We start from the raw sequence: 26,973 nt of genomic DNA, 5'->3' as shown, positions 1-26,973 counted from the left end.
AAAAAACGTGAACAGCTATTTTTCAAATTTGTCATCACGACAAATTCCCACCATCCTATCTTATACACTTCGAATATGTCAATACATAATTTAAAATACATGCGTTATGTAACTACTTATGAAATCTTTAAAGGAAATTGTTTCGGTTGACATATTTGAGTTTCTTTGTAATTAATTGTATTCTCGGACATTGTTTGGGAAAAACAAAATGTTGTTTCCTTTTGATATTTTTGTTAAATAAAGTAACTTCTGTTTGTGTTTTGCATATTTTAAGAAGCGTTGGAAAAGAAAGGTAATTCCATTTCGTTATGTAACAAACCAGAGAAAGAGGTTGGTACGTCTTTGTCATTTTTTTGGCCTCTACTTTTAGAGTCCTTTATCAAATTGCAAAATCACAAGCTCAAATACATCAAACGATGAAAACAACTATCTTATACCTGTCTTGGTACAGGTATTTTTTTTATGTAAAAAATGTTGGATTAAACCTAAATTTAGAGTTTTGCCAAATCTTTCAGTTTAATGGCAGTCGCATAAAATTCGCACGACGTAACTAAGTCTTAATGAGTAATAAGATTTCTGATTGTTTTTTCTTCTTTTTTTTAAAGTCAAAATGCGAAACGTAATTCTGAGTTGTGTATATCTAAATAACCAATCTATGATGGCGTTCCTGAAAAATTACACTTCTTTTTTTTTCGTCGATACAATATTGCTAATTATTCAAATTGGTAGTTAAGTCACCAAAACGGAGTTTTGGGGACTTTATGTTTTTGTTCGGTTTCTTATTATTATGGCACCCTCAACGGAGTTGGGGTGACATATTGTTATTGTTCGTTTCTTTTTTTCTTATTATTATTATTATATTTATTCTTCCACACTTTTTTGTCCATTCTATTTCTCGGAATTGGCTTGAACAATATTGATGGAACTATACCATAATGTAGACAAGAACATTCTATAGGGCAGTGGGGTATGGCACCGTCAAGATGGCTGCCGTTACCATGGAAACGAAACAAATGTGAAAAAATCCAGTTTTTTGTTTTGGTGAACTATTTGGATACTATTTAACTCAGAATCATTATATTTTAATACAATGTAGGTGCCCACTATATATAGGTGATGGATGATTTTGGCTCTCATTGGAACTACTATGTTGCCATGGAAACTACTCCAAAAAATTCAAAAATCTCAAAATGCTCCAAACTTCAGGAAACTTCACAGTAACGATGAGCAACATTGGAAGATGTGGAATTTGGCGTTGGAATTTCCAAAATCGCTCTTGTTACCATGGAAACAATGCAAAAAGGTCAAAACTTTGAATTTTCACAGAACATTCTAGAACATCAATGTTTAATTTATTCTAGAGACATTAAACGGTATATGATTGTGGAGGGAAACAATTGCAGCGGGGGTTTGACTTTGGAATATTCAAAATGGCCGCCGTTACCATGGAAACAGCAAAAATACAAAAAAACTTCAAAATGCTTCAAATTTATTGAAACTTATAACAAATGTTGCTCAGCTAATGTAGACTTGACTTTTGAGTTTGGAATTTCCAAAATGGCTGCCGTAACCATGGCTACCGCTCACCTGGCAATAGGGGAAGGGTGCCATCCGCTATTGCTTGCAATCGCAAATCTAGTTATGGCACCATTATGGCACCCTCAACGGAGTTGGGGTGACATCTTGTTATTCTACGTTTCTTTTTTTTATGGCACCCTCAACGGAGTTGGGGTGACATATTGTTATTGTTCGTTTCTTTTTTTCTTATTATTTTTATTCTTCCACACTCTTTTGTCCATGCTAATTCTCGGAGTAGGCTTGAACAATATTGATGGAACTATACCGTTATGTAGACAAGAACATTCTATAGTGCAGTGGGGTATGGCACCGTCAAGATGGCTGCCGTTACCATGGAAACGGAACAAATGTGAAAAAATCCAGTGTTTTGTTTTGGTGAACTATTTGGATACTATTTAACTCAGAATCATTATATTTTAATACAATGTAGGTGCCCACTATATACAGGTGTTGGATGATTTTGGCACTCATTGGAACTACTATGTTGCTATGGAAACTACTCCAAAAAATTCAAAAATCTCAAAATGTTCCAAACTTAATGAAACCTCACAGTCACGATGAGCAACATTGGAAGATGTGGAATTTGGCGTTGGAATTTCCAAAATCGCTCTTGTTACCATGGAAACAATGCAAAAAGGTCAAAACTTTGAATTTTCACAGAACATTCTAGAACATCAATGTTTAATTTATTCTAGAGACATTAAATGGTATATGATTGTGGAGGGAAAAAGTTGTAGCGGGGGTTTGACTTTTGAATATTCAAAATGGCCGCCGTTACCATGGAAACAGCAAAAATACAAAAAACTTCAAAATGCTTCAAATTTATTGAAACTTATAACAAATGTTGCTCAGCTAATGTAGACTTGACTTTTGAGTTTGGAATTTCCAAAATGGCCGCTGTTACCATAGCTACCGCTCACCTGGCAATAGGGGAAGGGTGCCATCCGCTATTGCTTGCAATCGCAAATCTAGTTCTTTTTATTTTTATTCTTCCACACATTTTGTCCATGCTATTTCTCGGAATTGACCATACCCATGTTGATGGAACTATACCATAATATGAACCGCCATGTTAAGTTGTGCAATAAACATTAGAATGGTAAAAAATGGCCGCCGTTACCATGGAAACTACAAAAATGTAAAAAAAAATCCAAATTTTAAATCTTTCGTTATAAGAGGCAAAGTCTTGAAAGTTTATGTAAATGTTGGCAGTGGTGCCCCGAGGTACCAACAGTACTTGGAATTTTCAAAATGGCTGCCATTGCCATGGAAACTGGACAAAAGTTTAACATTGACCCTATGGGAAAATGCGTTTTAGCTGCATTTTCTTTTAAAATATAACAACAATTCCACGGAAATCGTAATTAGGAGTATGTGCATATGGTCACATGCAATGCTGTACTGCTAACATGTACTAGAATATTCTAGAATAAAAAATATGTAATTTATTTAATGTGCTTTATAGAGAAAATCGCCACCGAAAGAACGAGAAACACTCAGAGTACAAATTACTGACATTTCTGCACTTGCGTTAAAGTACATATCCGTGAATGACACACCTGCTAAAATATACACATTAGCTGAAATCAATCGATAAACATGTAATTAAATTGTACACGATAAGTTACATGTATTGTGTGATACGCGAGCTATTGAAGAATAAATTGAACAGTTAATACGCCGCTCCGTCAATATATACACATGTTGTCTGTCCAAGGTCCCCTCTAAAAAGAATATTAATATGCTAAGTCCACGATAATATACTTCAGTATCACGTGACACCACCTTCCTACTTGCGCGCGTGTCTAATTTTAGATTTAAAAAGGATTCCCAAACTATGTATAGAACTGAAACGTATTCTACGGAAGAGAAAAAAAAGGGGGGGGGGGGGTTGTTTAGACATGATGATTCCCACATGTATAATAGATATGCCATTTGACTTTTGTACACTCATAATTGTTGATGCTACTGTGACAATGTGCAGTACGGGGTGCCATCGTCCGCTATTGCTTGCAATAGCAAATCTAGTTATGGCACCCTAAACGGAGTTTGGGTGACATATTGTTATTCTTCGTTTCTTTTTTTCTTATTATTTTTAATTATGGCACCCTCAACGGAGTTGGGGTGACGTATTGTTATTCATCGATTCTTTTTATGGCACCCTCAACGGAGTTGGGGTGACATATTGTTATTGTTCGTTTCTTTTTTTCTTATTATATTTATTCTTCCACACTTTTTTGTCCATGCTATTTCTCAGAATTGGCTTGACCAATATTGATGGAACTATACCATAATGTAGACCACTAAATGAAATTGTGCAATCGGGGTATGGCATCATCAAGATGGCTGCCGTTACCATGGAAACGAAACAAATGTGACAAAATCCAGTTTTTTGTTTTGGTGAACTTTTTGGATACTATTTAACTCAGAATCATTATATTTTAATACAATGTAGGTGCTCACTATATACAGGTGTTGGATGATTTTGGCACTCATTGGAACTACTATGTTGCCATGGAAACTACTCCAAAAAATTCAAAAATCTCAAAATGTTCCAAACTTAATGAAACTTTTCAGTAACGATAAGCAACATTGGAAGATTTGAAATTTGGCGTTGGAATTTCCAAAATCGCTCTTGTTACCATGGAAACAATGCAAAAAGGTCAAAACTTTGAATTTTCACAGAACATTCTAGAACATCAATGTTTAATTTATTCTAGAGACATTACATGGTATATGATTGTGGAGTGAAAAAATTGCAGCGGGGGTTTGACTTTGGAATATTCAAAATGGCCGCCGTTACCATGGAAACAGCAAAAATACCAAAAACTTCAAAATGCTTTAAATGTATTGAAACTTATAACAAATGTTGCTCAGCTAATGTAGACTTGACTTTTGAGTTTGGAATTTCCAAAATGGCCGCCGTTACCATGGCTACCGCTCACCTGGCAATAGGGGAAGGGTGCCATCCGCTATTGCTTGCAATCGCAAATCTAGTTATGGCACCCTCAACGGAGTTGGGGTGACATATTGTTATTGTTCGTTTCTTTTTTTCTTATTATTTTTATTCTTCCACACTTTTTTGTCCAAGCTATTTCTCGGAATTGGCTTGAACAATATTGGTGGAACTATACCATAATGTAGACAAGAACATTCTATAGTGCAGTGGGGTATGGCACCGTCAAGATGGCTGCCGTTACCATGGAAACGAAACAAATGTGAAAAAATCCAGTTTTTTGTTTTGGTGAACTATTTGGAGACTATTCAACTCAGAATCATTATATTTTAATACAATGTAGGTGCCCACTATATACAGGTGTTGGATGATTTTGGCACTCATTGGAACTACTATGTTGCCATGGAAACTACTCCAAAAAAATCAAAAATCTCAAAATGTTCCAAACTTAATGAAACTTCACAGTAACGATGAGCAACATTGGAAGATGTGGAATTTGGCGTTGGAATTTCCAAAATCGCTGTTGTTACCATGGAAACAATGCAAAAAGGTCAAAACTTTGAATTTTCACAGAACATTCTAGAACATCAATGTTTTATTTATTCTAGAGACATTAAATGGTATATGATTGTGGAGGGAAAAAATTGCAGCGGGGGTTTGACTTTGGAATATTCAAAATGGCCGCCGTTACCATGGAAACAGCAAAAATACAAAAAACTTCAAAATGCTTCAAATTTATTAAAACTTATAAAAAATGTTGCTCAGCTAATATAGACTTGACTTTTGAGTTTGGAATTTCCAAAATGGCCGCCGTTACCATGGCTACCGCTCACCTGGCAATAGGGGAAGGGTGCCATCCGCTATTGCTTGCAATCGCAAATCTAGTTATTATTATTATTCTTCCACCTTTTTTTGTCCGTCAGCTTTTTTGGAGTAAAATGGAACCAATCTTAATGATAGTTCACCATAGGGTGGAACTAAAAATTTCGGGTTGCAGGTGGGTCTAAGACCATAAAAAATGGCTGCCGTTTCCATGGAAACAGAACAATTGTGAAAAATTCCAGTTTTTGGTTTTTGTGAATAATTTGGAGATGCTTGAACTCAGAATCATCATATTTTAATACAATGGAGGTGCCAGCCATACACTGGTTTTGGATGATTTTGGCAATCATTGGAACCACTATGTTGCCATGGAAACTACTCCAAAAATTTCAAAAATATGAAAATGCTCCAATTTTTTGGAAACTGTAGCATAACGATGAGCAACTTTGGAAGATGTGGAATTTGGCGTTGGAATTTTCAAAATGTCTGCCGTTTCCATGGAAACAATGCAAAAAGGTCAAAATGCTCCAAAAACTTCCAGGTTTGGTAAATAACTTTGGTATGCTTGAACATGAAAGCATAAAATTTTTACACAATATAGTTGTCTACTATATACAGGTTTTGTATGATTTTGACAATCATTGGAACTACTATGTTACCATGGATACAGGATCAAATATTTCAAAAATTTCAAAATGCTTCAAAATTGATGAAACTTCATATGATTGGTGACTGGCAAGTCTGGATGAGACTTTTGGAGTTGGAATTTTCAAAATGGCCACCGTTGCCATGGAAACTGCAAAAATGTCAAATATTTTCAAAATGCTCCAAACTTAATGAAACTTAATATTATTGTTGACTGGCATGTATAGATGAGACTTTTGACTTTGGAATTTTCAAAATGGCTGCTGTTGCCATGGAAACAGAAGAAATGTGAAACTTTTGACATTGCTCAAAATGAACTGAACAGTTACAGAAAGATATATTGTAATGCGTTGATCTGCATTCACTGCTAAATTGTTTTCAAATGGATGCCGCTTAGTGGCAATAGGGGAAGGGTGACATCCGCTATTGCTTGCAATGGCAATTCTAGTTATGGCACCCTAAACGGAGTTTGGGTGACATATTGTTATTCTTCGTTTCTTTTTTTCTTATTTTTAATATTATTTTTCTTCCACTTTTTTGTCCAGGCAATTTCTCGGAACTGTATGGACCAATGCTTATGGAACTTTACAATAATGATAACCACCATGTGCAGATTTGCAAATAAGGGTTGGCACCACCAAGATGGCCGCCGTTACCATGGAAACTGGTAAAATGCAAAATTTTTCAAAATTTTCAAAATGCTCCAATCTTTCTAAAACTTATCAAAAATGGTAAATTGCATGTGCTGATGTGCTCTTTGACTTTGGAATTTCAAAAATGGCTGCCGTTGTCCTGGCAATTGGGGAAGGGTGCCATCTGTTATTGCTGGCAATTACAAATCTAGTTATGGCACCCTCAACGGAGTTGGGGTGACATATTGTTATTGTTCGTTTCTTTTTTTCTTATTATTATTATTATATTTATTCTTCCACACTTTTTTGTCCATTCTATTTCTCGGAATTGGCTTGAACAATATTGATGGAACTATACCATAATGTAGACAAGAACATTCTATAGGGCAGTGGGGTATGGCACCGTCAAGATGGCTGCCGTTACCATGGAAACGAAACAAATGTGAAAAAATCCAGTTTTTTGTTTTGGTGAACTATTTGGATACTATTTAACTCAGAATCATTATATTTTAATACAATGTAGGTGCCCACTATATATAGGTGATGGATGATTTTGGCTCTCATTGGAACTACTATGTTGCCATGGAAACTACTCCAAAAAATTCAAAAATCTCAAAATGCTCCAAACTTCAGGAAACTTCACAGTAACGATGAGCAACATTGGAAGATGTGGAATTTGGCGTTGGAATTTCCAAAATCGCTCTTGTTACCATGGAAACAATGCAAAAAGGTCAAAACTTTGAATTTTCACAGAACATTCTAGAACATCAATGTTTAATTTATTCTAGAGACATTAAACGGTATATGATTGTGGAGGGAAACAATTGCAGCGGGGGTTTGACTTTGGAATATTCAAAATGGCCGCCGTTACCATGGAAACAGCAAAAATACAAAAAAACTTCAAAATGCTTCAAATTTATTGAAACTTATAACAAATGTTGCTCAGCTAATGTAGACTTGACTTTTGAGTTTGGAATTTCCAAAATGGCTGCCGTAACCATGGCTACCGCTCACCTGGCAATAGGGGAAGGGTGCCATCCGCTATTGCTTGCAATCGCAAATCTAGTTATTATTATTATTCTTATTTTTCTTTTTCTAACCCCTTAAACGGTCCTACCATTTTCTTGGAAGGAGAAGAGGATGGAAATTTTATATTTTTTCTGGGTAAGGGTCTGCATCATGGGGGGTGCAGAACCCAATGTCCATGATACCAGGGTGTCATCTTGGCATAATTAGGGGGGCTCAAAGATGGGTGGGGTTAATTTTTTTTTACTTTTCCTAAATTTTCCACTGTATGGAGAGTAGATGGAATTATATATTCTCTTATGAATATTTAGAGACACATGTCTGCTTCAACTTGGCACTAATTTTATTTCAGTAGGGGGTCTCCATGGCATAATTTGAGGGGGGTGAATTTTTATGGAATATTCTAGAACATCAATGTTAAATTTGTTCTAGAGACATTTCATGGTATATGATGGTATATAATTATGGAGTGAACAATTTGCAGCAGAAGTGACACTTTGGAATTTTCAAAATGGCCGCCGTAACCATGGAAACAGCAAAAATAAGAAAAACATCAAAATGCTTCAAATTAAATGAAACTTATAACATATGTTGTGAAGCTAATGTAGACTTCACTTTTTAGTTCGGAATTTCCAAAATGGCCGCCGTTGCCATGGAAACTCCAAAAATGTGAAAATTTTCAAAATACTTCAAAATTGATGAAACTTTAAACAAATGTTGCCTGCCATATGTAGACATTACTTTTGACTTTCAAATTTCCAAAATGGCCGCCGTAACCATGGAAACGGCAAAAATGTGAAAAAAATCAAAATCCTTTAAATTTAATCAAACTTTACACACAGGTTATGTGGCATCATGGATACCGTAAAACAATGATTTGGGGTCCGTTTTGGTGACTTTTGTGTTAGCATCCTAACACAGGATTACTTGTTATGTCACCCGATCGACAATGTCGGGTGACATATTGCTTTTCTTATGTTTCTTTGTTATGTCACCCGATCGACAATGTCGGGTGACATATTGCTTTTCTTATGTTTCTTTGTTATTATTATTATTCTTCCACCTTTTTTTGTCCGTCAGCTTTTTTGGAGTGAAATGGAACCAATCTTAATGATAGTTCACTATAAGGAGGAACTAAAAATTTCTGGTTGCAGGTGGGTCTAAGACCATAAAACCTGGCTGCCGTTTCCATGGAAACAGAACAATTGTGAAAAATTAGAGTTTTTGGTTTTTGTTAATAATTTGGAGATGCTTGAACTCAGAATCATCATATTTTAATACAATGTAGGTGCCAGCCATACACTGGTTTTGGATGATTTTGGCAATCATTGGAACCACTATGTTGCCATGGAAACTACCCCAAAAATTTCAAAAATATGAAAATGCTCCAATTTTTTGGAAACTTTACCATAACGATGAGCAACTTTGGTAGATGAGGAATTTTGCGTTGGAATTTCCAAAATGTCTGCCGTTTCCATGGAAACAATGCAAAAACGTTAAAATGCTCCCAAAACTTCCGGGTTTGGTGAATAACTTTGGTATGCTTGAACTTAAAAGCATCAAATTTTTATGCAATATAGTTGTCCACTATATACAGGTTTTGAATGATTTTGACAATCATTGGAATTACTATGTTACCATGGATACAGGATCAAATATTTCAAAAATTACAAAATGCTCCAAAATTGATGAAACTTAATATGATTGTTAACTGGCAAGTGTGGATGAGACTTTTGACTTTGGAATTTCCAAAATGGCCACCGTTGCCATGGAAACTGCAAAAAAGTAAAAATTCTCAAAATGCTTTGAACTTAATGAAACTTGGTATTAATGTTCACTGGCAAGTAAATATGAGACGTTCGACTTTGAAATTTTCAATATGGCTGCCGTTACCATGGAAACAGGAGAAATGTGAAATTTTTTAAATGCTCTGAATGTACTGAAAATTTACAGAAAGATGTATTGCCATGTGTATATGTGCATTCACTGTTAAACAATTTTGAAATGGCTGCCGCTTAGTGGCAATTTGGGGAAGGGTGACATCCGCTATTGCTTGCAATGGCAATTCTAGTTATTATTATTATTCTTCCACCTTTTTTTGTCCGTCAGGTTTTTTGTAGTAAAATGGAACCAATGTTGATGGAACTCTACTATAATGAGGACCCCCATCTGAAGTTGTGCACCTTGCTATGGAATGGTAAAAAATGGCTGCCGTTTCCATGGAAACGGAACAAATGTGAAAAATTCCACTTTTTGGTTTTGGTGAATATTTTGGAGATGCTTAAACTCAGAATCATTATATTTTAATACAATGTAGGTGGCAGCCATATACTGCTTTTAGAGGATTTTGACAATCATTGGAACTACTATGTTGCCATGGAAACTACACCAAAAATGTCAAAAATATGAAAATGCTCCAATTTTTTGGAAACTTTAACATAACGATGAGCAACTTTGGTAGATGTGGAATTTGGCGTTGGAATTTCCAAAATGTCTGCCGTTTCCATGGAAACAATGCAAAAACGTCAAAATGCTCCAAAAACGTCCGGGTTTGGTGAATAACTTTGGTATGCTTGAACTTAAAATCATCAAATTTTCATGCAATATAGTTGTCCACTATATACAGGTTTTGTATGATTTTGACAATCATTGGAACTACTATGTTACCATGGATACAGGATCAAATATTTCAAAAATTTCAAAATGCTCCAAAATTGATGAAAATTAATATGATTGGTGACTGGCAATTCCGGATGAGACTTTTGGAGTTGGAATTTCTAAAATGGCCACCGTTGCCATGGAAACTGCAGAAATGCCAAAAATTTTCAAAATTCTCAAAACTTAATGAAACTTGATATTATTGTTAACTGGCAAGTAAATATGAGTTGTTTGACTTTGAAATTTCCAAAATGGTTGCCGTTGCCATGGAAACTGCAGAATTTCAAATTATTCAAAATGCTCTGAATGTACTGAAAATTTACAGAAACATGTATTGCCATGCATATATGTGCATTCACTGTTTAACAATTTGAAATGGCTGCCGCTTAGTGGCAATGGGGGGAAGGGTGACATCCGCTATTGCTTGCAATGGCAATTCTAGTTATGGCACCCTCAACGGAGTTGGGGTGACATATTGTTATTGTTCGTTTCTTTTTTTCTTATTATATTTATTCTTCCACACTTTTTTGTCCATGCTATTTCTCAGAATTGGCTTGACCAATATTGATGGAACTATACCATAATGTAGACCACTAAATGAAATTGTGCAATCGGGGTATGGCATCATCAAGATGGCTGCCGTTACCATGGAAACGAAACAAATGTGACAAAATCCAGTTTTTTGTTTTGGTGAACTTTTTGGATACTATTTAACTCAGAATCATTATATTTTAATACAATGTAGGTGCTCACTATATACAGGTGTTGGATGATTTTGGCACTCATTGGAACTACTATGTTGCCATGGAAACTACTCCAAAAAATTCAAAAATCTCAAAATGTTCCAAACTTAATGAAACTTTTCAGTAACGATAAGCAACATTGGAAGATTTGAAATTTGGCGTTGGAATTTCCAAAATCGCTCTTGTTACCATGGAAACAATGCAAAAAGGTCAAAACTTTGAATTTTCACAGAACATTCTAGAACATCAATGTTTAATTTATTCTAGAGACATTACATGGTATATGATTGTGGAGTGAAAAAATTGCAGCGGGGGTTTGACTTTGGAATATTCAAAATGGCCGCCGTTACCATGGAAACAGCAAAAATACCAAAAACTTCAAAATGCTTTAAATGTATTGAAACTTATAACAAATGTTGCTCAGCTAATGTAGACTTGACTTTTGAGTTTGGAATTTCCAAAATGGCCGCCGTTACCATGGCTACCGCTCACCTGGCAATAGGGGAAGGGTGCCATCCGCTATTGCTTGCAATCGCAAATCTAGTTATTATTATTTTTCTTCCACACATTTTTGTCCAGTCTGGAACTCTAATGTGAATGGACCCAAGAAGATGGTACTATACCATAATGTTAACCACCAGATGAAGATTTGCTTTTTGGGGTTGGCACTTTCAAGATGGCTGCCGTTACCATGGAAACGGAACAAATGTGAAAAAATACAGTTTTTTGTTTTGGTGAACTATTTGGATACTATTTAACTCAGAATCATTATATTTTAAAACTATGTAGGTGCCCACTATATACAGGTGTTGGATGATTTTTGGCACTCATTGGAACTACTATGTTGCCATGGAAACTACTCCAAAAAATTCAAAAATCTCAAAATGATCCAAACTTAATGAAACTTCACAGTAACGATGAGCAACATTGGAAGATGTGGAATTTGGCGTTGGAATTTCCAAAATCGCTGTTGTTACCATGGAAACAATGCAAAAAGGTCAAAACTTTGAATTTTCACAGAACATTCTAGAACATCAATGTTTAATTTATTCTAGAGACATTAAATGGTATATGATTGTGGAGGGAAACAATTGCAGCGGGGGTTTGACTTTGGAATATTCAAAATGGCCGCCGTTACCATGGAAACAGCAAAAATACGAAAAACTTCAAAATGCTTCAAATTTATTGAAATTTAAAACAAATGTTGCTCAGCTAATGTAGACTTGACTTTTGAGTTTGGAATTTCCAAAATGGCCGCGGTAACCATGGCTACCGCTCACCTGGCAATAGGGGAAGGGTGCCATCCGCTATTGCTTGCAATGGCAAATCTAGTTATTAAGTCACCAAAACGGAGTTTTGGGGACTTTATGTTTTTGTTCGGTTTCTTATTATGGCACCCTCAACGGAGTTGGGGTGACATATTGTTATTGTTCGTTTCTTTTTGTCTTATTTTTATTATGTCACCCGATCGACAATGTCGGGTGACATATTGTTATTCCTCCGTTTCTTTGTTATTATGGCACCCTCAACGGAGTTGGGGTGACATATTGTTATTGTTCGTTTCTTTTTTTCTTATTATATTTATTCTTCCACACTTTTTTGTCCATGCTATTTCTCAGAATTGGCTTGACCAATATTGATGGAACTATACCATAATGTAGACCACTAAATGAAATTGTGCAATCGGGGTATGGCATCATCAAGATGGCTGCCGTTACCATGGAAACGAAACAAATGTGACAAAATCCAGTTTTTTGTTTTGGTGAACTTTTTGGATACTATTTAACTCAGAATCATTATATTTTAATACAATGTAGGTGCTCACTATATACAGGTGTTGGATGATTTTGGCACTCATTGGAACTACTATGTTGCCATGGAAACTACTCCAAAAAATTCAAAAATCTCAAAATGTTCCAAACTTAATGAAACTTTTCAGTAACGATAAGCAACATTGGAAGATTTGAAATTTGGCGTTGGAATTTCCAAAATCGCTCTTGTTACCATGGAAACAATGCAAAAAGGTCAAAACTTTGAATTTTCACAGAACATTCTAGAACATCAATGTTTAATTTATTCTAGAGACATTACATGGTATATGATTGTGGAGTGAAAAAATTGCAGCGGGGGTTTGACTTTGGAATATTCAAAATGGCCGCCGTTACCATGGAAACAGCAAAAATACCAAAAACTTCAAAATGCTTTAAATGTATTGAAACTTATAACAAATGTTGCTCAGCTAATGTAGACTTGACTTTTGAGTTTGGAATTTCCAAAATGGCCGCCGTTACCATGGCTACCGCTCACCTGGCAATAGGGGAAGGGTGCCATCCGCTATTGCTTGCAATCGCAAATCTAGTTATGGCACCCTCAACGGAGTTGGGGTGACATATTGTTATTGTTCCGTTCTTTTTGTTCTTATTATGGCACCCTCAACGGAGTTGGGGTGACATATTGTTATTCTACGTTTCTTTTTTTTCTTATTTTTCTTTTTCTTCTTCCACACATTTTGTCCGTCGTGTTTCTCGGAATCCAATGGACCAATGTTGATGTATCTTTAATATAAGGAGGACCCCCATGTAAAGTTGTGCACCTTGGTATGGAATGGTAAAAGATGGCCGCCGTTTCCATGGAAACAGCATAAATGCGAAAAAAATCAAAGTGTTCCAAACTGGAAGAAACTCCACAGGAAAGTTGACTGGCATGTGCTGATTTCCAGTTTGACTTTGGAATTTCCAAAATGGCTGCCGTTACCATGGAAACAGCCAAAATATCAAAAATTCTAACTCTTTCGTTATAAGATCCAACTGGATGAAACTTTATGAAAATGTTCTCCAGTATGCCAAGATGTCAAGACAATATTTTGATAGTTCAAAATGGCCGCCGTTGTCATGGAAACTGGGGCCAAGTTTTGCATTGATCCTATGGAAAAATGCATAAAATCAGCATTTTCTCAGAGAGTATAGCACCAAAGTAAATGAAACTGTATTGATATATAACATGACATGTGGCAATGAGATGTACGCTTTTAGAATTTTGGAATTATCTACTGTAACCATGGTTGCAGCACAAATGTTCAAAATTTCCCAAAAAAAATAAAGTGCTGCAAACTGGATGAAACTTAACAGGAATAGTGACTGACATGTGCGGAGTTGCATTTTGAAGTTGGAATTTTCAAAATGGCCGCCGTAACCATGGAAACAGCAAAAATATCAAAAAATTCAAAATGCTTCAAACTTAATGAAACTTTGCAAACATGTTACTAGACATGTGTAAATGCATTCTTCGACTTTGGAATTTTCAAAATGGCTGCCGCTCAACTGGCAATGAGGGGAAGGGTGCCATCCGTTATTGCTAGCAATTACAAATCTAGTTTTTATTTTTATTCTTCCACACATTTTGTCCATACTATTTCTCGGAATTGGTCAAACCCATGTTGATGGAACTATACCATAATATGAACCGCCATGTGAAGTTGTGCAAGAGACATTGGAATGGTAAAAAATGGCCGCCGTTACCATGGAAACAGAACAAATGTGAAAAAATCTAGTTTTTAGTTTCGGCGAACTGTTTGGTTATGCTTTTACTCAGAATCATTATATTTTAATACAATGTAGGTGCCCACTATATGCAGGTGTTGGATGATTTTGGCATTCATTGGAACTACTATGTTGCCATGGAAACTACTCCAAAAAATTCAAAAATCTCAAAATGTTCCAAACTTAATGAAACTTCACAGTAACGATGAGCAACATTGGAAGATGTGGAATTTGGCGTTGGAATTTCCAAAATCGCTCTTGTTACCATGGAAACAATGCAAAAAGGTCAAAACTTTGAATTTTCACAGAACATTCTAGAACATCAATGTTTAATTTATTCTAGAGACATTAAATGGTATATGATTGTGGAGGGAAAAAATTGCAGCGGGGGTCTGACTTTGGAATATTCAAAATGGCCGCCGTTACCATGGAAACAGCAAAAATACAAAAAACTTCAAAATGCTTCAAATTTATTGAAACTTATAACAAATGTTGCTCAGCTAATGAAGACTTGACTTTTGAGTTTGGAATTTCCAAAATGGCCGCCGTTACCATGGCTACCGCTCACCTGGCAATAGGGGAAGGGTGCCATCCGCTATTGCTTGCAATCGCAAATCTAGTTATGGCACCCTCAACGGAGTTGGGGTGACATATTGTTATTGTTCGTTTCTTTTTTTCTTATTATTTTTATTCTTCCACACTCTTTTGTCCATGCTAATTCTCGGAGTAGGCTTGAACAATATTGATGGAACTATACCGTTATGTAGACAAGAACATTCTATAGTGCAGTGGGGTATGGCACCGTCAAGATGGCTGCCGTTACCATGGAAACGGAACAAATGTGAAAAAATCCAGTGTTTTGTTTTGGTGAACTATTTGGATACTATTTAACTCAGAATCATTATATTTTAATACAATGTAGGTGCCCACTATATACAGGTGTTGGATGATTTTGGCACTCATTGGAACTACTATGTTGCTATGGAAACTACTCCAAAAAATTCAAAAATCTCAAAATGTTCCAAACTTAATGAAACCTCACAGTCACGATGAGCAACATTGGAAGATGTGGAATTTGGCGTTGGAATTTCCAAAATCGCTCTTGTTACCATGGAAACAATGCAAAAAGGTCAAAACTTTGAATTTTCACAGAACATTCTAGAACATCAATGTTTAATTTATTCTAGAGACATTAAATGGTATATGATTGTGGAGGGAAAAAGTTGTAGCGGGGGTTTGACTTTTGAATATTCAAAATGGCCGCCGTTACCATGGAAACAGCAAAAATACAAAAAACTTCAAAATGCTTCAAATTTATTGAAACTTATAACAAATGTTGCTCAGCTAATGTAGACTTGACTTTTGAGTTTGGAATTTCCAAAATGGCCGCTGTTACCATAGCTACCGCTCACCTGGCAATAGGGGAAGGGTGCCATCCGCTATTGCTTGCAATCGCAAATCTAGTTATGGCACCCTCAACGGAGTTGGGGTGACATATTGTTATTGTTCCGTTCTTTTTGTTCTTATTTTTATTTTTATTCTTCCACACATTTTGTCCATACTATTTCTCGGAATTGGTCAAACCCATGTTGATGGAACTATACCATAATATGAACCGCCATGTGAAGTTGTGCAAGAGACATTGGAATGGTAAAAAATGGCCGCCGTTACCATGGAAACAGAACAAATGTGAAAAAATCTAGTTTTTAGTTTCGGCGAACTGTTTGGTTATGCTTTTACTCAGAATCATTATATTTTAATACAATGTAGGTGCCCACTATATGCAGGTGTTGGATGATTTTGGCATTCATTGGAACTACTATGTTGCCATGGAAACTACTCCAAAAAATTCAAAAATCTCAAAATGTTCCAAACTTAATGAAACTTCACAGTAACGATGAGCAACATTGGAAGATGTGGAATTTGGCGTTGGAATTTCCAAAATCGCTCTTGTTACCATGGAAACAATGCAAAAAGGTCAAAACTTTGAATTTTCACAGAACATTCTAGAACATCAATGTTTAATTTATTCTAGAGACATAAAATGGTATATGATTGTGGAGGGAAAAAATTGCAGAGGGGGTCTGACTTTGGAATATTCAAAATGGCCGCCGTTACCATGGAAACAGCAAAATTACAAAAAACTTCAAAATGCTTCAAATTTATTGAAACTTATAACAAATGTTGCTCAGCTAACGTAGACTTGACTTTTGAGTTTGGAATTTCCAAAATGGCCGCCATAACCATGGCTACCGCTCACCTGGCAATAGGGGAAGGGTGCCATCCGCTATTGCTTGCAATCGCAAATCTAGTTTTTATTATTATTATTCCACACTTTTTTGTCCAGACTATTTCTGAGAATAGGATGGACCAATTGTTATGGAACTTTACCAAAATGTTAAAGACCATGTGCAGAAGTGCAGTCGAGGGTTGGCATATCCAACATGGCTGCCGTTGTCAAGGAAACAGAAGGAATGTAAAAATGTAATAGAACATTCTAGAACATTGGTGTTAAAGTAAATCTACGACCATTAAATGTTATATAATGGTATTATATTATGGCGAGCACAATATTAAGCAGCAGTATGACTTTGGAATTTTCAAATGTTGCCATGGAAACTGTGCAAAAAAAGCAAAATTTTGAAAATTCTTCAAATCTGTATGAAACGTTACAGAAATGTTAACTTGTTAATCTAGATGCAGCTTTCAACTTTGGAAATTCCAAAATGGCTGCCGTTACCATGGCTGCTGTTTAGTGGCAATTGGTGAACCAGGGTGACATCCGCTATTGCTTGCAATGGCAATTCTAGTTTTTCTTATTATGGCACCCTCAACGGAGTTGGGGTGACATATTGTTATTGTTCCGTTCTTTTTGTTCTTATTTTTATTTTTATTCTTCCACACATTTTGTCCATACTATTTCTCGGAATTGGTCAAACCCATGTTGATGGAACTATACCATAATATGAACCGCCATGTGAAGTTGTGCAAGAGACATTGGAATGGTAAAAAATGGCCGCCGTTACCATGGAAACAGAACAAATGTGAAAAAATCTAGTTTTTAGTTTCGGCGAACTGTTTGGTTATGCTTTTACTCAGAATCATTATATTTTAATACAATGTAGGTGCCCACTATATGCAGGTGTTGGATGATTTTGGCATTCATTGGAACTACTATGTTGCCATGGAAACTACTCCAAAAAATTCAAAAATCTCAAAATGTTCCAAACTTAATGAAACTTCACAGTAACGATGAGCAACATTGGAAGATGTGGAATTTGGCGTTGGAATTTCCAAAATCGCTCTTGTTACCATGGAAACAATGCAAAAAGGTCAAAACTTTGAATTTTCACAGAACATTCTAGAACATCAATGTTTAATTTATTCTAGAGACATAAAATGGTATATGATTGTGGAGGGAAAAAATTGCAGAGGGGGTCTGACTTTGGAATATTCAAAATGGCCGCCGTTACCATGGAAACAGCAAAATTACAAAAAACTTCAAAATGCTTCAAATTTATTGAAACTTATAACAAATGTTGCTCAGCTAACGTAGACTTGACTTTTGAGTTTGGAATTTCCAAAATGGCCGCCATAACCATGGCTACCGCTCACCTGGCAATAGGGGAAGGGTGCCATCCGCTATTGCTTGCAATCGCAAATCTAGTTATGGCACCCTCAACGGAGTTGGGGTGACATATTGTTATTGTTCGTTTCTTTTTTTCTTATTATTTTTATTCTTCCACACTCTTTTGTCCATGCTAATTCTCGGAGTAGGCTTGAACAATATTGATGGAACTATACCGTTATGTAGACAAGAACATTCTATAGTGCAGTGGGGTATGGCACCGTCAAGATGGCTGCCGTTACCATGGAAACGGAACAAATGTGAAAAAATCCAGTGTTTTGTTTTGGTGAACTATTTGGATACTATTTAACTCAGAATCATTATATTTTAATACAATGTAGGTGCCCACTATATACAGGTGTTGGATGATTTTGGCACTCATTGGAACTACTATGTTGCTATGGAAACTACTCCAAAAAATTCAAAAATCTCAAAATGTTCCAAACTTAATGAAACCTCACAGTCACGATGAGCAACATTGGAAGATGTGGAATTTGGCGTTGGAATTTCCAAAATCGCTCTTGTTACCATGGAAACAATGCAAAAAGGTCAAAACTTTGAATTTTCACAGAACATTCTAGAACATCAATGTTTAATTTATTCTAGAGACATTAAATGGTATATGATTGTGGAGGGAAAAAGTTGTAGCGGGGGTTTGACTTTTGAATATTCAAAATGGCCGCCGTTACCATGGAAACAGCAAAAATACAAAAAACTTCAAAATGCTTCAAATTTATTGAAACTTATAACAAATGTTGCTCAGCTAATGTAGACTTGACTTTTGAGTTTGGAATTTCCAAAATGGCCGCTGTTACCATAGCTACCGCTCACCTGGCAATAGGGGAAGGGTGCCATCCGCTATTGCTTGCAATCGCAAATCTAGTTATTATTCTTATTCTTCCAATGATTTTTGTCCGGCAGCTTTTTTGGAGACAATGGAACCTGACTCTTGATGATAGTGAACTATAATGAGGAACAAAAAATTTCGGGTTGCAGTGGGTCTCTAGACCAAAAAAAATGGCTGCCGTTACCATGGAAACGGAACAATTGTGAAAAATTCCAGTTTTTGTTTTTGGTGAATAATTTGGAGATGCTTAAACTCAGAATCATTATATTTTGATACAATGAAGGTGCCAGGCATATACTGGTTTTGGGTGATTTTGGTCATTATTGGAACTACTATGTTGCCATGGAAACTACACCAAAAATTTCAAAAATATGAAAATGCTCCGATTCATTTGAAACTTTAGCATAACGATGAGCAACTTGAGTAGATGTGGAAATTGGCGTTGGAATTTCAAAAATGTCTGCCGTTTCCATGGAAACAGGGCAAAAATGGTAAAAACGCTTTAAAAACCATTAAAAGTGGCATTTACTTCATTAAAATGGTAGGTCAAATCTATTGAAACTCTGATGGTATGTTCCCTCCCATGTTCCAATGTGGTATCTGCCATTAGAAATTTGGAATGGTATCTGTTATCATAGAAACCAGCCAAAATGTCAAAAATTTCAAAAATTTCAAAATGCTCCAAAATTGGTGAAACTTAATATATATGTTGACTGTCAAGTCTGCATGAGATTTTTGAAGTTGGAATTTCCAAAATGGCTACCGTTGCCATGGAAACTGCAGAAATGTCAAATATTTTCAAAATGCTCAAAACTTAATGAAATTTAGTATTATTGTTAACTGGCATGTACAGATGAGACTTTTGACTTTGGAATTTCCAAAATGGCTGCCGTTGCCATGGAAACAGAAGAAATGTGAAACTTTTGACAATCCTCTAAATGAACTCAAAATTTACAAAAAGATATATCGCAATTCATAGATCTGTATTCACTGTTTTATTATTTTGAAATGGCTACCGCTTAGTGGCAATGGGGGAAGGGTGACATCCGCTATTGCTTGCAATGGCAATTCTAGTTATTATTATTATTCCACACTTTTTGTCCAGACTATTTCTCAGAATTGGTCAGACCAATGTTGATGGAACTGTACCATAATATGAACCGCCATGTTAAGTTGTGCAAGGGACATTGGAATGGTAAAAAATGGCCGCCGTTACCATGGAAACTGCAAAAATATAAAAAAAAATCAAAATTCTAAATCTTTCGTTATAAGAGGCAACCTCTTGAAAGTTTATGTAAATGTTGGCAGTGGTGCCCTAAGTTACCAACAGTACTCGGAATTTTCAAAATAGCTGCTATTGCCATGGAAACAGCAAAAATTTCAAAAATTTCAAAATAATCAAAATGCTGCAAACTGGATGAAACTTTACAGGAATGGTAATTGACAAGTGCAGAGTTGCATTTTGAAGTTGGAATTTCCAAAATGGCTGCCGTTACCATGAAAACACGGCAAAAAAAATCAAAATGCTCAAAACTTTATGAAACTTTACAAAAAAGTTTAACACCTTTCAAAGATGTGGCATTTGACTTTTGAATTTTCAAAATGGCCGCCGTTGCCATGGAAACAGCATATTTGTACAAAATTTGAAATGCGAACTTAACGCTATGAAAACAACAGAAATATCTGTTGTCATTCATACATCTGCATTCACTAATGGAAAACTTCAAAATGGCTTCTGTTTAGGGGCAATTGGCGGACCAGGGTGACATCCGCTATTGCTTGCAATGGCAATTCTAGTTATATTTATTCTTCCACACTTTTTTGTCCATGCTATTTCTCGGAATTGGCTTGAACAATATTGATGGAACTATACCATAATGTAGACAAGAACGTTCTATAGTGCAGTGGGGTATGGCACCGTCAAGATGGCTGCCGTTCCCATGGAAACGAAACATATGTGAAAAATTCCAGTTTTTTGGTTTTGTGAATAATTTGGAGATGCTTGAACTCAGAATCATTATATTTTGATACAATGTAGGTGCCCACTATATACAGGTGTTGGATAATTTTGGCACTCATTGGAACTACTATGTTGCCATGGAAACTACTCCAAAAAATTCAAAAATCTCAAAATGTTCCAAACTTCACGAAACTTCACAGTAACGATGAGCAACATTGGAAGATGTGGCATTTGGAGTTGGAATTTCCAAAATAGCTGTTATTACCATGGAAACAATGCAAAAAGGTCAAAACTTTGAATTTTCAGAGAACATTCCAGAACATTAATGTTAAATTTCTTCTAGAGACATTAAATGGTATATGATTATGGAGGGAAAAAATTGCAGCGGGGGTTTGACTTTGGAGTATTAAAAATGGCCGCCGTTACCATGGAAACAGCAAAAATATGAAAAACTTCAAAATGCTTTAAATTTAATGAAACTTATAACAAATGTTGCCTAGCTTATGTAGACTTGACTTTTGAGTTTGGAATTTTCAAAATGGCCGCCGTTGCCATGGAAACAGCAAAAAAATTCTAAATTGCTGCCGCTGGCCTGGCAATGTGGGAAGGGTGCCATCCGCTATTGCTTGCAATGGCAAATCTAGTTATTATTATTATTCTTATTTTTCTTTTTCTAACCCCTTAAACGGTCCTACCATTTTCTTGGAAGGAGAAGAGGATGGAAATTTTATATTTTTTCTGGGTAAGGGTCTGCATCATGGGGGGTGCAGAACCCAATGTCCATGATACCAGGGTGTCATCTTGGCATAATTAGGGGGGCTCAAAGATGGGTGGGGTTAATTTTTTTTTACTTTTCCTAAATTTTCCACTGTATGGAGAGTAGATGGAATTATATATTCTCTTATGAATATTTAGAGACACATGTCTGCTTCAACTTGGCACTAATTTTATTTCAGTAGGGGGTCTCCATGGCATAATTTGAGGGGGGTGAATTTTTATGGAATATTCTAGAACATCAATGTTAAATTTGTTCTAGAGACATTTCATGGTATATGATGGTATATAATTATGGAGTGAACAATTTGCAGCAGAAGTGACACTTTGGAATTTTCAAAATGGCCGCCGTAACCATGGAAACAGCAAAAATAAGAAAAACATCAAAATGCTTCAAATTAAATGAAACTTATAACATACGTTGTGAAGCTAATGTAGACTTCACTTTTTAGTTCGGAATTTCCAAAATGGCCGCCGTTGCCATGGAAACTCCAAAAATGTGAAAATTTTCAAAATACTTCAAAATTGATGAAACTTTAAACAAATGTTGCCTGCCATATGTAGACATTACTTTTGACTTTCAAATTTCCAAAATGGCCGCCGTAACCATGGAAACGGCAAAAATGTGAAAAAAATCAAAATCCTTTAAATTTAATCAAACTTTACACACAGGTTATGTGGCATCATGGATACCGTAAAACAATGATTTGGGGTCCGTTTTGGTGACTTTTGTGTTAGCATCCTAACACAGGATTACTTGTTATTATTATTCTTATTTTTCTTTTTCTAACCCCTTAAACGGTCCTACCATTTTCTATGAAGCGGTAGAGGATGGAAACTTTATATTTTTTCTGGGTATGGGTCTGCATCACGGGGGTTGCAGAACCCAATGTCCATGATACAAGGGTGTCATCTTGGCATAATTAGGGGGCTCAAAGATGGGTGGGGTCAAATTTTTTTTACATTTCCTAAATTTTCCACTGTATGTAGAGTTGATGGAATTATATATTCTCTTATGAATATTTAGAGACACATGTCTGCTTCAACTTGGCACTAATTTTATTTCAGTAGGGGGTCTCCATGGCATAATTTTAGGGGGGTGAATTTTCATGGAATATTCTAGAACATCAATGTTAAATTTGTTCTAGAGATATTTCATGGTATAAGATGGTATATAATTATGGAGTGAACAATTTGCAGCAGAAGTGACACTTTGGAATTTTCAAAATGGCCGCCGTAACCATGGAAACAGCAAAAATAAGAAAAACATTAAAATGCTTCAAATTAAATGAAACTTATAACATATGTTGTGAAGCTAATGTAGACTTGACTTTTTAGTTTGGAATTTCCAAAATGGCCGCCGTTGCCATGGAAACTCCAAAAATGTGAAAATTTTCAAAATGCTTCAAAATTGATGAAACTTTAAACAAATGTTGCCTACCATATGTAGACAGTACTTTTGACTTTAAAATTTTCAAAATGGCCGCCGTAACCATGGAAACGGCAAAAATGTGAAAAAAATCAAAATCCTTTAAATTTAATGAAACTTCACACACATGTTATGTGGCATCATGGATACCATAAAACAATGATTTGGGGTCCGTTTTGGTGACTTTTGTGTTAGCATCCTAACACAGGATTACTTGTTAATAATTGAATTTATAATAACAAATGAACAAACTTTTTAGACAAGCAAAATTATAGTAGTTTGTATACATTTTGAAATTTTAGACAATAACTTTAATATCCAAAATCTTACATTTCGACAGTGTGCATGTTAACAATTTGAGGCCAATTGCATGTTCTATCCACGAAATTAAGCATCTCAAAAAGTTTCAAACCGGGGTTTTTAAACTAGTCGAATGCATATGTACAAAAATATTAGTAATATGCATATTTATTCAATCTTTTTGAATAAAAATAAAATCGTGGAATGCAATTTGACATATTCATTCTTACCAACTCAGATAAAAATTTACAATCTTCAATAAGCGTTATGATATGTATACCTTTCACTGTCGTCTTTATGTTGTAGTAACGATGATTATGCAAACTCGTGTCAATCGGAAATGATATAACTGATAACTGACGTCAAAATTAGCAAAAATGTAAACACGTATTACCGGCTTTCAGTACAGCAGATTTTGAAAGACGGATCCAAAATATTTTTTGTTATTTCAAGAATATTAAAAATTTGCAATCTGTACTGTTTTCAATAATTCTATGCTTACTTATTTGGAGCATAATTTGTTAATTCAATAGGTCATGTGTATTTTCAGAAACTTAAGATTTGGAACTGCACTTATTAACCAAATAAAAACTTTTTACATGTGTAAAATTATCCAATTCAAATCCACTATTTCAAGAGACCAAGCATACCTTCTTTGTTGAAACAAATCATGCCAATTACAGGCTTAATGCAGTAATTATACACATTGATAATCTTTGCTTATTTAACCCTGTTAAAACATAACAAGTAGAAGTTCAGTGTTTTAGTGATGTTGCTTTTGGCCAGTGTTTGTGTGTTATCATAATGCGTGTTTGTCAAATATATATATATCGTATAACCCCGCTGGTTTGTACAATGCAATTATTAAGTAAAATATATTTGTAATTCTTCAATATGTTTACACATACTATTTTTTTTAATCCTTTATAATCTCTTCTGTTCTTTAGAGAATTTCAACTGGTTCTTAATGTATGGTGAACGTTTCGTCCCCGAAGGTATCACCAGCCCAGTAGTCAGCACTTCGGTGTTGATATGAATATCAATTATATGGTAATTTTTATAAATTTTCTGTTAACAAAACTTTGAATTTTTCAAAAAAAAAATAAGGATTTTCCTACCCCAGGACTACCTTAGCCGTATTTGTCACAACTTTTTGGAATTTTGGGTCCTCAATGCTCTTCAACTTTGTATTAGTTTGGCTTTTTAACTTTCTTGATCTGAGCGTCACTGATGAATCTTATGTAAACGAAACGCGCGTCTGGCGTATAAAATTATAATCCTGGTACTTTTGATAACTATATGCATGAGGATAATACTAGTATGTTTTGTAACAAAGAGTTAGCATTTCAGTCAGATTAAACCTCGATGTTCGACAAGAACAGTCTGTTATATTCGAAATATCCTCCTGAAAGTTTTCATGTATCAATTGCTATTTATGAAAGTATCTGCACTTTTCAGAATTCAGCATGTCATCAAGGAACAGTGAGTCTCTGAAGTCGTATGATTATGCATGTCAGAAATTTGGTACATTTCAGACTGTACGCTTGAGACGCAATCTTTACAATCTACATGATATGATATGTAACGACGATCCATTACTCTGCCATATAAGTAGCGGTAGTGCAGTAGAGGGTTTGGACATGATAGGAAGTGATTTAGATAAGATGGCAGTGATTAATGGAACAGCTGTATGTTTAAATGAATGCGATGCAGAAAGTGATGCTGAAGAAAACAATATAAGAACATTAATAATGGATATTGATAATACAAACCCATGTTATGCATTGCTTCGTGTACCGAAAAACGTTAGATTTCCTGAAAACATCCATTATTTTCTGGAACATAGAGGTCAAGGTTTATTTTATTCTAGTCAACTGTTTAAGTGCAGTCAACTAAATTTTATGTCACTTTCAGGAGATCGGTATAAAATTCATGGTCCTTGTGTAACCACAGAGGACGATGCAATTGATCAACTATATTGCTTTAGATGCAAATATTGGCCTTCTCAAGCTCGGCCATGGATGTCAAGGTCGCGAATGAGTCATTGGCCGTCGCCCCAACTAATAACAAAAATTGTAAATTATGGTGTTTTATTCGCGCCGGTAGGTTGTAAAGGGTCGATTAATGAAGATATCGAGTGGAGGATGTCGTTTTCGGTTGCAGAAAAGTTGTTGATTTACTCTTTCAATCATACTCAATTATTGTGCTACGGACTGATGAAACTTGTGCTAAAAGATGTTATTGATAAAAGCAAATCGTTAAAGGGCAAATTATGTTCTTATTTTCTAAAAACATTACTGTTTTGGTTGTGTGAGGAATCAGAAAAAAACATATGGAAACCTGAAGATATATTATCATGCTTTAGATCCTGTATCTGTAGACTGTTATATTGTGTACAGTATTTTACCCTGGTTCACTATTTTATTCCCCAAAACAATTTTTTTGAATGTAGATTTGAAAAAGACGAACATATCCAAATGATTGGTCTGTTGAAAGAAGTGCGTGATCACGGTTGGCAATGCTTCCGTGTTTCTGGAACATTTAGCGGTGATTTTCATACCCTATATAATCCTTACTATGATTCTAATGTAATTCATCAAATGCTCTGGTGTATGGTAGAGCAAATGGCAGATTATTTTGAGAATGACAAAAACAGTCTTGTGGTAGTGAAAAAAATACTTCAATTTAGTCGGATAAAACTAGCTGTTAACATTATTATCTTTCTTTTGGAAAAATCAAACAACTTGAAAGTACAGCGAGACACAATTACAAAATATCATTTAAATAATAAACCGCAATATACACATTTTAAACAACAGTTACGGTTACTAATCATTTCTAAACATAGGCAATGTCCTGATACAGGATGGATGTTTCTTGCATCTTGCTACTATTGTCACAAGAGGTACCATAGTGCATTAGAAATCATTTCAATTGTTTTATCACGTTCTTTAAAGGTAGATCCCTCCACTCTAGCAACTACCGTTAACATTGTTCACTTCGAAAAAATGTCAGCGATGCATCTTTTGCACATGTTAGTGTCTAACATCATGGTGTTTGAGAATGGTTCTGCATTGATACCAGATGAACTGGAAATTGAAGTGACGAACGATTCTTCATTATATTTGGCTGTCATCATATTTACTCATTTTTTAAACTTTTTGTCTAATTACCATTTAGGTGACTTAACGTCAAGTATGGAGTCATTGAGGGGTCTAGAAAAGTGCACATATAATCTTTACAGATATAAAGCATTGGGAAAAACACAAATTATATCTTCTTTCCTGTGTCTAGGAATAGCCCATGAGATGATAGGACATGTAAATAAGGCACACGAATGCTTTAGTACTTGTGTTTCTTATGGTGAATATAACACTACAACAGCTGCTTTGAGGTTGTCAAAACTGTAAACATTGGTAACATAACTTATGATATT

At 35.4% G+C, this 26,973-nt stretch overlaps 1 protein-coding gene across 1 annotated transcript; it reads left to right on the top strand.

Annotated features, from left to right (window-relative positions):
- The first annotated feature begins 258 nt into the window (after positions 1-258).
- LOC134707009 (uncharacterized) lies at positions 259-26,973 on the top strand. The gene is made up of 2 exons (XM_063566471.1): positions 259-330; positions 24,996-26,973. The coding sequence occupies exon 2, from the start codon at positions 25,004-25,006 to the stop codon at positions 26,945-26,947; it is 1,944 nt and encodes a 647-aa protein (XP_063422541.1). The 5' UTR covers positions 259-330; positions 24,996-25,003; the 3' UTR covers positions 26,948-26,973.

Source organism: Mytilus trossulus, chromosome 1, assembly GCF_036588685.1.
Source record: "Mytilus trossulus isolate FHL-02 chromosome 1, PNRI_Mtr1.1.1.hap1, whole genome shotgun sequence".
In the NCBI taxonomy this organism is placed as follows: Eukaryota; Metazoa; Mollusca; class Bivalvia; order Mytilida; family Mytilidae; genus Mytilus; species Mytilus trossulus.
The sequence above is the reverse complement of the archived record's forward strand: the minus strand, read 5'-3'. Positions and strand labels throughout refer to the sequence as shown.

Bases quoted from the DNA above. Each gene is read 5' to 3' on its own strand.
- LOC134707009 (XM_063566471.1), top strand. From the start codon at position 25,004: ATGTCATCAAGGAACAGTGAGTCTCTGAAGTCGTATGATTATGCATGT.